This window comes from Jatropha curcas, chromosome 9 (genome assembly GCF_041381405.1).
Source record: "Jatropha curcas cultivar XTBG-Jc1 chromosome 9, XTBG_Jcur_1.0, whole genome shotgun sequence".
NCBI classification, from domain to species: domain Eukaryota; kingdom Viridiplantae; phylum Streptophyta; class Magnoliopsida; order Malpighiales; family Euphorbiaceae; genus Jatropha; species Jatropha curcas.
The window spans coordinates 14,024,387-14,039,924 of NC_143159.1; the positions used below are offsets into that span (position 1 = coordinate 14,024,387).

Here is a 15,538-nt window from a genome sequence, read left to right on the forward strand (position 1 = left end):
CAAAAGTCTCGTTTTTGCTGTGTAATGTAGTATTTATATGGCTAGGGCGACAGAGCAGTCGCGTGACGCGGGTAGAAGCTGCGTGACGCAGCCGTAAACCTGCGTGACGCGACTTACTTTTCGTACTGTTGCCGCGTATCCATACAAACAGTGCAGGCTGTTGCACGGGCGCGCGCCAGGGGTGTCAGACCCGTTAGAGCTGCGTGATGCAGCTAACAGTGGCGTCACGCGGGTTGTAGCTGCGTGACACAGCCCTAACATGGGTCAGGCTCCTTTAGACGGTTTGATTCAGGTTTTTTTTTGTTCAAACATTCCTGGTTAACCGTGAAACTTTATCCCTTGTCCTCATATCATCACCGGGTTAGGCGGGGCATAAAATTACGCGTCAACAACTTTAGGAGTCGGTAGTATGGCACCTATCTTGGCCTATGTTGCTCGAATGCCTATTCCACTTTATCGGCCCCAACCTACAGACACTTTTTGATATATGGATGGTGCATTCTTGAAAAAGACAGGTTTAGTTGAGGAAGTGAAAACTGGCACCACAGTACTTTATCGTTGGAAGCCATGGGAAAGAAGAGTCGGGCACAGCGATCAGGATGAAGGAACCTCTAAAGCACAAACGCAAAGACAGCGGAAAGGAAAAGCGCCAGTCACCTCATCTTCTCACGCAGAAGAAGCAGAAGATGAAGTCGCTGAATGGAAGCAAGTGTTGGGTAAAGTGGAAGCTTTGCAGCAATCACAGGAAACCTTGCAAGTTACTGTTTTTGACATGGGACAAAAACTGCATACAATCCAGAAAAACCACGAACGGATGGAACGGAAGTGGATGAAATATTTCCACTACCAAAACATCGAATTCACTCCGTCGCCTCCAGGTTCTCCAGAGGCCTAAGGTTTTTTTGTCCCTCTTTAGTTTTCTTTTATTTTCAGTATTGTTTGTGTGTTATTGCATGTGTTGTGTATTTTCTTTGCATTTCTCCTCCCACAATGAGACATTGTGTCTTTTAAGTGTGGGGGAATAGACTTACAAGATCTCAGTTCATTTTCATTTCATTTCATATATATGTAAAAAAAAAGTGTGACAATTAAAAAAGTCAACTTCTTTGCCTTAGTTCAATGTTTTAGTCTCTACATGTTGATTTGTTTGTATTTTGCTTGTTGAAATAGAAGTCTTGAATAATGTACCATGATTAAAGAGATTAAAATGCCTATATGAATTTAAGTATTAATATATTAGATATGACATATTGAAATTTTCAAAATAGCAAATTTTAATCTTTAGTTAACTATCTAGACATTATCTTTTATTTAGAGAAGCTTGAATCCTAACATGAATGAAGAATAGGAAGAAAATGAAAATTAAATACTTGTATGTTTCAAGTCAATAAAGGATGAAGGTATGTTCAAGAGAGAAAAATATACGATAGAGGGAATAACGGAAAATCCGTTTTAAAAGCAAAGTGGTATGGAGCATAAAATGCAACCACTTCTCATTTACATTCCCACATACCTTGAATAAAAATGATAGCACAAGAAAAATGATAGCAAAAGAAAAAATGTGGTATGGAGCATAAAATGCAACCACAAAAGAAAAAGAAAAAAAGAAAAAAATAAAGCAATGAAGTGGTATGGAGCATAAAATACAACCACTTAGTGAGATAGAAATAAGACTACCTAAAAATGCCTTGAGATAAGAAACAATACATGTATGCTATCTAAAGTACTTCCTATTCTTTGCATTCTAAGGATGGAGAATTGCCTATCTCATATCTTAAAATGACTAGATTTCTTATACTTTAGATTTTTGTTTGCTATATTGAAATTTTTACATGTCATATTCATTTACACCACCTAGTTCATAAAATACATAAACCTCTTATCTTGGTAGATTACTTAAGAAGTCTAAATCAACGAATAAAACAAACATGATCAACTTGAAGTTCAAAAAGAAGGATAAATATTTTGCTTAGGGACAAGCAAAGAGCTAAGTGTGGGGGAATTGATAGCCTCGCAAAGCGGGCAAATCTTGTTATGTTATTTTGATATAAATTGCATGAATGCATGATTGTTTTTGTATATTTTATGTTTGTTCGTGTTGTTTTGTTTCAAAGTAATTTTCAGGAACACAGTTGGAGCAAAGATTTGTTCCATACAAAAATAGGGCCAAAACAAGTTGAAAAAAATGGAAGAAATCCTTGATCCAGCCCTTGCGCCGCGAAGCAAGTCGCAACAAAGAAAATGCCCAAGTCGCGAGCGCTACCGGAGGTCGCACGCGCAACCTACACCCAGAAAAGGCAAGTCGCGAGCGCGACATTCACAAGCGCGGGCGCAAAAAGCAGGACTGAGAGTCAGAAGGTTTGCAAGCAAAAGTCGCGAGCGCGCCTTCCATCTGCGCGGGCGCGAGAAAGCACTTTTGAGAGGTAGAAGGTTTGCCAGCGAAATTCGCGAGCGCGACTTCCATCTGCGCGAGCGCGAAAAGAACTTTTGAGAGGCAAAAGCATTTGGAGCAGAAGTCGCGAGCACGACCTTTACAAGCGCGAGCGCGAGTTGAGATTTCTAGGAGACGTAATTGCTACCTTTTCATCAGAAAATCATATCTTTCCATGCAAGGGTCGGGACTCTTCCCAAGAGAAGTCACCTCAAGCACCTTTTGGCCAACCAATCATCACCAAAACCACCATCACTCTCCTCCTCTATAAATAGCAATCAAAGTGAAGCAAAGAGACAGATATAGAGATTCATAGTGAAAGTTAGATTCAGAAACAGAAACACTTAGATTGTATTAGGAGAAGTGTGTTAGTAGTACTTAGAGCAAGTTGACGAGAGTCACTTGTTATTGATTGTGCCAAGAACATCAAGAAGTTCCTCGAGTTGTGACACCCTCCGGAGGTCTGAGTTAGATTACTTCTTTCTCTTGTTTTAAAGACTTGTTGTATGTTGTTCTTCATAACTCTTCTATGCAAAGCAACAATTTTAATTGGTAGTATTCAATAAAAATTCCTTAAGTTATCTTTTGATCTTTGTTTAATCAAAGTTACTAGATTATATTCTCAGAAGGAAATAGTTTAGTAAAGATCAAAGAGATTTAATTCATTGAGTTGAATTTACATATGCATATTTCACTTATTTCTGTTGAAATTAAATCTGTCTTATTGAAATAATCAAAGAATAAGAATAATTTTTAATATTTAACAAGGTAAGGTTTTTATTATAAGTAGAAATACATATAATAGATAGTATAATTCTATACTGAGAGGTTGAATTATACCCTACCATATGTAATTAAAGAACTCTTTATTGTATGTTACAAGCTTTTGCATAGAAAGGGAAAATCCTGTGTATGATTAATTATTCTAAGTAGCTTACTACACACTTATCTCTAGAGTTAATTAAACATTAGACTTAGCATAAATAGAAATTAATCACTTCTGTATTCATATTTCTGTAAACACATTATTAAGAGTAAAGTAGCAAGTGAACTCAACCCGTTCCTCGTGAGATCGATCTTTTATTACTACGTTGCGATCCGTATACTTGCGGGAACTCAAAAGAGACGCAACATTGGGCATGTGCAATATCTATGCACCAACTTGAGGGGGAGTGTTGACTTGTGTATAAACTAATTAGGAGAAATTTATTCTTGCCTATTTAGAAATTAGATTTGTTTTCCTATTGGGAATTATATACTTGTATATAAATAGGATGTATTAATAACATTGAATATATAGAAATCAATAAACAATTTTCTTCATACAACTCAACTGTTTACACAATTCATGTGAACAATTTGATGCCATGAAAGAGATGTTTATGGGGAAGGAAAATGTTCTTGTGTTAGGTGTAATAGGTGTCTAATCCTTGAAACTAGTAATTGAAAATTTTTCTATACTTGTTTTTGTTTACGATATGTTTTGTAAATGATGAGAGGCACGGGAATCGCACTTATAAATTGTTACACTTACAATGTAACAATTGAACATTTATATAGGAATCTTGTCAAAAAATATATTCCTTCTGTTATTGTTACATCATTTCACTTATAGCATAACATTCAATGAGAGAGAACATTGGTTTATAAAGCGGCTAGATAGCGTCAAAACAAATTAAAATTTATTGTTTTTGTTACAGTCATAGTGTAACAAGTGCATTGTTACAATACGACTGGAACAAAATCTTTTGAAATGTCAACGGAACACCATTCTGGAAAATATTTTTCACAGAACATCGTTTTCAAAAATAGTTTTTTTGCATAACATTATATTGGGAAAACCCCGATAAATTAGGCCTCTCATTTTATATAGGGGTGAATTTATGCATTTAACCCCTCATTTTATAACATTTACTTTTTACCACCCAATTAAAACTCCAATACACTTTACAATCCCCTCTTACAAGCGTGGCCTACAAGTGTTTTATTTGATTACATGGTCATACGGCTATTTGAGCTACCTATCAGAGGCAATCCAGACCAGTTGGCAGTTGAACTAGAAAATTTGTGAATCAGATTAATTGGACCGATTTATTTTTGAATTATTTAATAAAGAGAATCAAAATGAGCTGGTTGAACTATGATAGAACGGAATAATCGAACTGGTTCAACCAATTATTCGGTTCATTAATAACTCTAATTATAATTGTAATTAGTTTAAATATAATTATTTCATTAATATATATTGCTTATATTTTTGTGACCTGTTAACTGAACCTTCGACCTACCCGTTAACTCAGTTACGTATCCACTCGATCCAGGTCATTATCTCCTCCGGGTTTAATGGCACTAATCAGAGCCCTTGCAACTAAATCGGAACCAGTTCTAGTTTTTCAATTCAGGAAACAAAATTAGTTGTTTCGATTTGATTTACAACCTCCAATTTCTCCTTTTTCTTTCTTTTTTTTTTTTTTTTTTGGGGGGGGGGGGGGGGTGTTGCGGTGGGGGAACAACCAAACAAAATTGAGGAATGCATAAAGAATTAAGAACATAAGAAAAAAAAAAGCTGAATATGAAAATTTTATTTTATCCAATTTTATTCTCTTTAAATTAAAAAATCCAAGATTTTTTAATGGTATCGTTACAGTTGCAAAACAAATAAAGAACAAAGGGGCTGTAATTGCAAAAGAAACAATGGAATTAATAAAGAACATCAACAGTTGAATATTTGAAAATTAAACTTAATTATGACCATTGCTGTTTGCAAGCCTATGAACAGGAAGGCATGTGTGCAGGAGGACTACGGATACTTGTTGCCTTTGTTTTGCCATTCTTCACTATCAGAACTGTATCCATTCCCCAGCTTGCGTGCCTCTCCAAGTGACAGTGGATAAACCATACTCCTGAACCACAAAGTAACCATGTGACCATTTAAGAATATAAGTTTATGGCGCGAATCAATTAAGATAACATATATGCATTTATAACTGAATTTGAAGTAGTTTGACGACTTACCAGGGTTATTGGCAATGAATCTGATGGCAGTCCAGCCATTCTTTGGAACTCCAACAGTGTTGACCAGTGGTGGATCAATCAAATTATAAGACTTGGGATCAGTCTTGTTATTGAAATTTCCTGAGCCAGTCCCAACCACATAGAAGCTATAGCCATGCAAATGCATTGGATGATTCTCTGCAGCACCCATGTTAGTCCCTTGGAAAACTATCTCAACTGCATCTCCATAGTTCAGCATCTTCACCTTCGTCCCAGTGGCTGTAAATGCTGAAATACCCGTCATATTTCCAGTAAAGTTATAGAAATTTGGAGGAAAACTTGGAAAATCTCTGTCAAAAACCCCACTCAAGCTCCTGCATAAAAATACGTTGTAAATTAGTATATGTCCACACATGTTTGTTCTTGCCTAACTTTGATGAAAATAACTATTTTACCTGTAGTATGCTTGCAATATGTCAATCTTTGGACTCTCAAAACTAACATTGTTCAAGCTTGCTGCTATAATGTTACCGTTTGGTCCTTGGCAAGTTTCATTTTCAGGGCAAGGTATTTGGTTGATAGCAATTGCTATATAAAGGTGTTGGGTAATATTTTTAGGGACATTAATAGGGTGAGATTTGCTAACTAAGCTCTTTATTTGATTAGTAAAATTCGCAGTAGCAGCTTCATCAGCAACGCTAGGTAGGTTTGGGAATGAAATATTAGAGGGACGACTATAATTTCCTTTGTATTGGAGAATTGCTGTAGTGGTGGTATTGTCTCCGGCGACAATACTATCAATGAAAGGAGAAGAAGCCATGTAATAGTAATTAGGTGATTGGTTTGTTGTGACCAAAACGTCCATTGTTTGGCCTGGAGTTATCATTATATAATCTGTAGTTACTGGTTTAATGTATGCACCATCTTGTCCTACAACTGTTAGTTTGTGGTTTGCAATTCCAAAGAACTGTTCTTCGTTCATTACTGCATTGATTATGCGGAGAAGATAGGTCTTTCCTTGTTCAACAAGCAAACGGTATGTCGATTCTGCAACAAAAAACAAAATATAATGAAAAGATGTTTTCCAAATGGTATGTCGTTTCTTCAAATTTGTAAGGTTATTAATTACCTTTAGAGCATGGATATAGATCACCAGGTTGGCCATTGATGGTATGAGCATTAGACAAGTTTGGAGCTCGACCAACGGCAAGTGCTTCGTCAATTATTGTTTTTAGATCTCCCTTATACCAGGAAGCTGCCGAACACAAAGTTTATATAAATGTGATAAGAAATATACATATAGAAACAGAAAAATAATTAAGATTGGTGTTTAATTAATTATACCAATGACAATTGTTTGTTGTGCAAAAGGCGTAGGGAATGGATAAATGGTGCCAACGGCAGGCAAAATGATGAAGGCGCCGTGGACGGTGGCTCGAGACCAATCGCTATGTGCATGCCACCATAGAGTTCCTTCTTCGTCTGAAAGTATGACCTCATGTGTGAAGTTCGTTCCTGGTTTAATTGGGCATTGTGTGATGTTTTCAGGGCCGTCTGACCATGGATTCCTTGGTTGCTTCACTCCATGCCTATCATATCATCCAAATAATAACAGCCATATATATTTTATTTCTTTCATATATAGTTAATCAGGAAAATCAAATCAACATGCTGTGTATAATAGTTGACTCGTAGACTTCTTTCTATTCTATGCATGTAAATATTATAAAACTCCCACCATCTCAAAATATAATTCATTTTAGGCACATAGTTTTGTCCCAAAATATTAATCGATTTGAGTATTTTAACAAGTATTAAACGATCTTATTCTAATTTTATCCTTATCTATATTAAGTACAATATAATGATTCAAGATAAGAATAACGACGTGAGATAAAGGATAATTTGATCAAATTATTTTTTATTTATTTAGAATTTTAGTTAATTAATTACTTTTTTAAGCCCAATACAAAAATTTTAAATGACTTATATTTTGAGATATAAAAGAGAAAGTGAAAGAGGTTACCAATGAATTGTAACACCATAATTTCCTTGATTATGAACATTAACATAAACTTTATCCCCTCTATGAACTTGTATTGTTGGTCCAGGGAAGCTTCCATTTACAGTGAGCATAGTTTTGGTGGTACACAACCTTGTAAAGGTTGCTTCTTTTAGCTGCAGTCAAATAATCATTAGTTGAAAATTAGAACTTTGAATTATATGCATGGTCCCATTTAGAAACTTCAAAATATAAATGTACTGTGTTTACAATTACAACCAATCAGAATTTCATTAAATAAAAAAAATATTCATTAGTATTTCATTTTAATTTATTTATACATACTTTCAATTTTAGTAAAATTTAATTTAGAAGCATATAGCCAAATCCATAAATTAAAGTGGCTCTCATTTGTCTTCAATTCTGCATGTTCACATAAGTAAAGTGAGTCTCATTGCTACTCTACAAATAATTTAATAATTAAATTTTTATTTTTTCAAAGAACTAATGAATTTGGGTGAGCATTCGATTGGTTTGATTAAAATCTGATTTAAATCGAATTTTTAAACAAAAGAAACAACATTAAATTAAAAACTAAAGAGATAGTGTAAACTGAATAAACTAAATTCCTAACAACACAAAAAACTTTGCATGATAACAATAAGAATGAGCACCTTAATTATGATCTAGTTAGTGCAAAAGAAGCAAACACTTACAACAAAATCATAGTAATGAGTCCTGCCATAAGCCAGCCCATTCAAAAGCATAAACCCCAAAAACCCTAATATGAATCTCATTTTCACTAATACTTCTCTCAAGAAAAAAGATAATGAAACTTTCTGTTGATATATTCTATTGTGATTTTTAGCTTGCATACAATAGATATTTATAGGACTGGCTTTGTTGCTTTAGCCAGGATGCTTCCTTGCCAGCCAGTTCCTCGATACATTGAACATTTCAAAACTGAAGGACAAAAAATAATTACCTAACGTGGTATAAGACGACTTTATGAAAAGGAAACAATAAATGAATTATTTGTCAAAAAACGCAAGAAAACCATTGGATTATTAACTTAATAACATTATTGAGAAAAGCATGCTTTCCCTTTGTCATTATTGAGAAAAGGTTGCTTTCCCTTTGTCTTTTTGACATATTCCTTGTTTTGAATTGTTTCATTGGTTATTATATGACAGCTGGAATTCCCGTTCTATCTTTATAAAGTTAAGTGTTTCATTGGGGTTTATGATTTAATTATATTTCCAACGTACACTTTTTTAAAAAATTTCATAACTTCAGGAAAAGTTTAGCACATCTAACATGATATGATCATATTCTATATGTGCCTCACTTCTTAATTAGTATGATTCATTAACGTTGGAGATTGTTTAAAGAGAAGAGGTAACCTAAAGATTACATGCAGAAAAATTGTCTCCAAAGATTCATTCTTTGTATTAGTATAGATTTAGTTATAAATATAACAAAATAATTTATATGAGAAAGGCTATCTATGCTTGGTAAATGGAGCAATCTGTCTCATTTTGTTTATGTAAAATAATTTATAGAAAATAATTTTTTATAATAAAAAAGATTTTTTGGATATTAACAAACTTTTTTTAACCTTATGAATACATATTTTTTTAATTTATTAATTACCGGTAGTCACTATTTATCATTAACTACCACCACTAGTCATTAGTCATCATAGGCCACCACCACTGATCACTATCACTGGCAACTTTTTTAATTTACTATTTTTTATTTTTCTCATATTTAAAATAATTTTTTAAAATACAAAATTTTCATTATTATAAATATTTTTATAATCATATAAGTTAAAAATTTTAATATATTTTAATTAATTTTCAATATTGTAACCGAACAGGGGAAAATAAATTATTTAAAAAATATTTTTAAAGAAAATAAATAAATTATTTTTCAAAAACAAAATCAAGCCTAAGCCAATTTCATAAATACAAATCAGGGAATTATCATTATTTCTTCACTTAAAAAAAAAAGATAAATTAGTAAATAGTTTTAATGGCTTTTGTAAATAACAATTAACTATTCAATTGATGTATGGATAGACTCGTACACTATATATATTACATATAGACAAGTATTTTACCCATTCACTTAACCAACCGCAGCTAGTATGATAATACGTTTTAATTTCTAATTTCTATTATTGTTATATATAGTTTAGTCAAAGTTTTTTTTTTTTAAAGTAATGATTTATCAGAAATAGTTAGCAATATTATCTTTCCTATGACAAGAAGTACTTAAAATTTACAAGAAATAGTTAGCAATATTATCTGTAATATAATTGTAAAGTCAATAACAACCAGATGACAAGACATGTAATCAATTAATGCAATTAACTGACTTGCATTAATTAGTTATCTTTTAACTAAACGGCATCTTTGAAACAATGGAAAGTTAGTCAACCTCGGGATTCTCATTGCGCGACTAAATAAAACCTAGGCACCTAGCTACCAGGAAGGTAAGATTCCATTACTGACTTGCTTTGCTTTCCTAATTAAAGACGAGGTGGTGTTTTTTGAGCCAGTCCAATATAATAACATAATTACATCTCCTTTCCTCGAATAATGCATAATTTAAACCCCAGTTTTATTAGTTTAATCCAATCACATTTTTAAACCTTTGTCAAGATAATAAAAAAATATCAGAAACAAGTAATTTAGGTGTAAAAGAGTAAAATAATAAAAGGTATTCTGTCAATGAAAAAAACGCAATATTATTAAAATTTATAAAATCATTAAAAGTACAATAGATCACCGACATGGTTGAAGGTGGATTCAACAAAAATGACGACGATAAAGACAAATTTATGCATTGTGTGATTTTTTCGCTAGTTATTTAACGTTTCCTTGAGGGTATACTTCATATATCTGTCAACTCAGTTGATTCTACTGAATTTTTTCAAAATATTAAATTTAAATAAATTATTTTTTTTATTAATCTGGGCTCAATTTGTTTTTGAAAAATTACATTTATATTCAAGGTCTATAGACCTGTTCATCTAGGAAATATAGCAATATTTGACTGCTGTTTTTTTTTTCTCTTAAAAGCAAAATAAATCAAGGTTTTTTTTTTTTTTTTGGGTTTAATTAGTATATTTTAATCATGTCAATTGGGGATGGGTACGCGCAAAATTTACACTCTCCATAAAAAAAATAGCTTAAAATTTCAAATGACTCCTATTTAAAATTCTTTTTAAAATATCCTTTTCGAAACTTGTTTGAAATTTTTAATATTTACACCCGTTTTACACTCGTTTAATTAATATCTAAATCTACTTTAAATAGATTGGACAGATAGAGAACCTAGAAAATTCATTTTGTTTATGTATAAAAAAATTTAAATTCATAAATATCAAAATTTTTGAATAAACTAAGAAAATACAAAAATAAATCAAGTCATCTTCATAACATACAAATTTTATTATTATCTTGAACTCAACATGCACTTAAAATTTCACCAGAAATATTTTATTATATAAATATTTTTAAATTATATAATAGATTTTTTATGGGTAGTGGATACCCACAGTTTAAACCCACTTTCGATCTAAATCCATGATGGATAATTAATTTAATATTCATATTTATCCCAAATTTATTTAATTAATACTCAAACATACTTTAGATTGGATTTTTATGGATCTGGTAGCAGTGAAAACCCATCTCACCCATCAAATTATAAGTATATTCTATTTCCAAAGACTCTAAAAATATATTTTCATGTTTGAATATAAATTTATCAAACCTAAAAGTGAATAAAGTCTGTTGGATTTGTTCATCAGGATTGTCCAGAATAGAATGGATTAATTTGGCCGCGTGCCTATTAGTCTAGAAAAAAAGAGAATGAGAATCAGAAGACGCCTGTTACTGGCCCTATTGACATATTTTTAATCATTCGATTTTTTTTTTTTTCAATTGTGCCATTTCAATCCTCTTATTTGGGCCCAGAAGAATTTAATTAATAACTAGAAGAATAAATTGAATTTAGTTATTAATTAATAACTAGAAGAATAAATTGAATTTCCCTTTCAAAAAAAAAGAATAAATTGAATTTCTAATTTAATATATAATAAAAAAACAAATTGATTTTGATAACTAATTATTTGTAGTTATGTATAAAATTTGCCATGAATAGTCAAATATGTAATGTGTACGTAAGAGTGAATAAAATGAAGTAGATAACTAAGAAAACCACACGGTGCAACGTAGTAGATGATTATAAATAATGACAGCTGCACTGTAATATTACTAATATTGGGGTCAAAATCAAATATTCGGAAATTGACTTATACAGCCGCCCTAATTCCCCTAAATCCCTAATGAAGTTAGGTGGATGAACTTGAATTTTCCCAATACTTTTGTTATCTTCCACGGCAATGTTCTTTTTTACGGAACATGCATTTATCGGTTCTTCATGCATCTTTATATTTTATTTAATTCATATTATATATAAATGTTAGAACACACAAAAAAAAAAATGAGAATTTGGATAGAGTTTTGATAAAATTTGAATATCTTAAAATAACTTTAGTCATGATTAATTAGAAAATTATATTTTATTAATTAATTGGATATAATTTATTAAAATTATTTTTTAAAATAAATACATATGGATAATTAAACATTTCAAAATTTTCAGTTTTATCTTTTTTAAATTTATTTTTTACTAAATTTATATGGTAACAAGAAATTTGAAATTTTTGATATTTTATTTTTAAATATTTGATTCTATTTTTATAATAACTTAAAATTTTTTATTTAGCCGAGAGATAAAAAAGAAAAAATATATATTTTTATAATATTTTTTTATGTTTATAATTTGATTGGATTTATTTTTCAAAAAATAATTTTTCAAACATGATATACATAATTAAGCCAAAATTTTTAAATTTTTACTTTTTAAAATTTATTTTAAATAAATGAACATATGTGTATGGGATGACGAATAGTTGAAAGTTTTAATTTTTAAACATATATAATATTGTAGAATTGTTCATATACATTTATAAAAAATTTTAGATAAATAGCAATATAAATTGAACTGAAGTGTATATACATATTGCTGTTTTATTAGTTAACTATTATATTCAGGTTAAATTCATATGAAATTTTATTTTAATATTACAAAAATCTAAATAGGACAAAATTTATAACCAATGTTTAATATTAAAAAATAAAAACGAGTATAAATAACAAGTAAAACTGAGGAATGATATAAAACATTGAACGAGTACGAATAACGAGTATAGTCAACATGCAATGCACGTCATAAAAAGACTAATAAAAATTAAGGATCAATATATTATAATACAAGTCCCTCTCTTTTCTCTTTTTTCTCTCTAATCTTCTAACCCTAGTTTTAGTTTGGATATCGATAGCCCCTACCTTATGCTCTTCCTTTCGCTTCACCTTTATTCACTTTAATACACAATTAGATCTATTTTTTTTTATAACAGATGTGTCTTTTTTGTTTTTGTTATTATTATTTTGTCTCTATACTTAGAGTTTTTTTGTCCCTTTTTTGCAAGAGTAGTCTTTTCTTTGTGAGAGTTTATTACTGACTAAAAATATGATATTTGATTTTATTAGGTTGGAGACTTTAGATCTTCATTGCAAATGCGAATTTTCAAGCAATAGAGTTTAGTAGTGTGGCATGTTCCTCTATTGATGTTATTCACGCATAGTGGCGGAAACTCATATGTGTTTCTCATTTGTTGCAAATTCCTGAAAAAGCACTAGGTGTAGAAGATCTATAGAAGTTATTTTTTTGTCTTTCAAATCAATTAATGGATCAGTTGCTATTATGAAAATTTATATCTTTTGTCAAAATAAACTTCAAGCAAAAATATCTAATATTATATTTTTAAATTTTAGTTTCACTAGTTCTTGTTATTACGTGCGATACACGTAGACTCTACTCATTATATGCTTATTTTTTATACTCGTTTAATTTTTTTATTTATATAATTAAAGTATAAATTTTTATTTAGATTGCAATAAATATAGTTGTTTTTATATATACAGTAAAAATATTTTTTTTTTTAGTTTTATGTCTTGCACTGTAATATCTCATTGAAAAAAAATTAATATATTTATTTCTCTCTTTAAAATAGCAATTTAAATATGAAATATGTCATTCATATGCTCTTCAACATACTAGTTCATATAGTTTTTATTATACGCTAGTTGCTTTTATTTTTTGTTTAAGTACCAAAGTGATTTATAATCATATACTTTTTATTTTACATTTTATAATTAACTTAAATGTTTTGTTAATAACTTCCACTATAATCTCTTTTGGTAAATAAATATACTTTAATAATAGAATAAGAAACTAATCTAATATATTAAATTAAATATTTATAAATAATAATTATTTTTATTTTTATTTTTTAGCTAATCAAAATCGTGAAATCATTTAAAAAATTTATTAATAAAATTATTTTCCTTAATAGAAAGAATATGATTTGAATTAAATAAGATATCAATATAATTAATCAAATTCGATATGGTCAAAAATAATTTTTTTTAATTTTTTGGCTAACCAAATTAGAGTGCAGTTTGTAATTAAAGAAATTTAACCATACCGTTTTTCAATCAAAATATTAATTATCTAGATATATTTATTTAAAATAAATTTAAAAAAATAAAAAATTTCAAATGCCTCACATTTACACATATTCATTTAAAATAATAATGTTGAAAATAATTACAATAATAGTAAATAAAAATAATAAATAATAAATTATTAAAATTATTAAATTATTATTAATAATTTATATAATAATATAATAAAATAAAACATAATTAGACATAACAAGATAGTAGTAAAATTTTAAATTTTCAAATGCTTAATTATCTATATCTATTTATCTATTAAAAAAAAAGTTAAAAAAACATATATCTATTTATCTATTAAAAAAAAAGTTAAAAAAACATCCAACAAATTATACAGATATTATATATTTTTTTTATGTTAAAATTTTTAAATTAGCTATGACTAAGGTTATTTTAGAATATCTTAAATTTTACAAGGATAATATAGAAAATCTCATTATTCACCCCTTATTATCGCTTTTATATATAGTATTAGTTTTTTTTATGACGTGCGATATACGTTATATACTTGTAATATACTCATTTTTTATACTCTTTTAGTTTTTTACTTATATAATTAAAATATAAATTCCTATTTAGATCGCAATAAATATAGTAGTTTTTATATATACAGTAAAATATTCTTTTTAATTATATATCTTACATTATAATATCTCATTGAAAAATTAATATATTTATTTCTCTCTTTAAAATAGCAATTTAAATATGAAATATATCATTTATATTCTCTTCAACATACTGATTTATAATATTTTTATTGTACGCTAGTTGCTTTTATTTTTTATTTAAGTACCAAATTGATTATAAAAATCATCATATAGTTTTTATTTTCCGTTTTATTATTAATTTATATATTTTATTAATAAATTTCACTATAATCTCTTTCACTAAATAAATATACTTTAACAATAGAATAAGAAACTAATCTAATAAACCAAATTAAATATTTGAAAATAATAATAATTTTTATTTTTACTTTTTTGCCAATCAAAATCACGAAATCATTTAAAAAATTTAATATTAAAATTATATTCCTTAATAGAAAGAGTAGGGTTTGGATTAAATAAGATATCAATATAATTAATCAAATTTGAGATGTTTAAAATAATAATTTTTTATCTTTTCGGCCAACCAAATTAGAGCGCAATTTGTCATTAAAGAAATTTAACCATATCCTTTTTAAATCAAAATCTTAATTATCTAGATATATTTATTTAAAATAAATTTGAAAAAAAATAAAAATTTTCAAATGCCTCATATTTACATATATTCATTTAAAATAATAATGATGAGGATAGTAAATAAAAATAAAATAATAAATAATAATAATAATAAATTACTAAAATTATTTAATTATTATTAATATTATAATGAAATAAAACATAATTAGAAATAATAAGATAATAATAGTAAAATTTTATTTTCAAATGCTTAATTATATATATATATATA

General features: G+C 28.8%; 1 protein-coding gene across 1 annotated transcript; it reads right to left on the bottom strand.

Annotated features, from left to right (window-relative positions):
* Positions 1–4,994: 4,994 nt before the first annotated feature.
* LOC105645328 (laccase-14) lies at positions 4,995–8,302 on the bottom strand. Its single transcript, XM_012230904.4, has 7 exons — positions 8,144–8,302; positions 7,452–7,603; positions 6,770–7,014; positions 6,555–6,680; positions 5,881–6,472; positions 5,447–5,799; positions 4,995–5,334 (listed from the first exon to the last, which is right to left on the bottom strand). Exons 1-7 carry the CDS (start codon positions 8,300–8,302, stop codon positions 5,201–5,203), a joined length of 1,761 nt encoding a protein of 586 aa, XP_012086294.2. The 3' UTR covers positions 4,995–5,200.
* Positions 8,303–15,538: the final 7,236 nt, after the last annotated feature.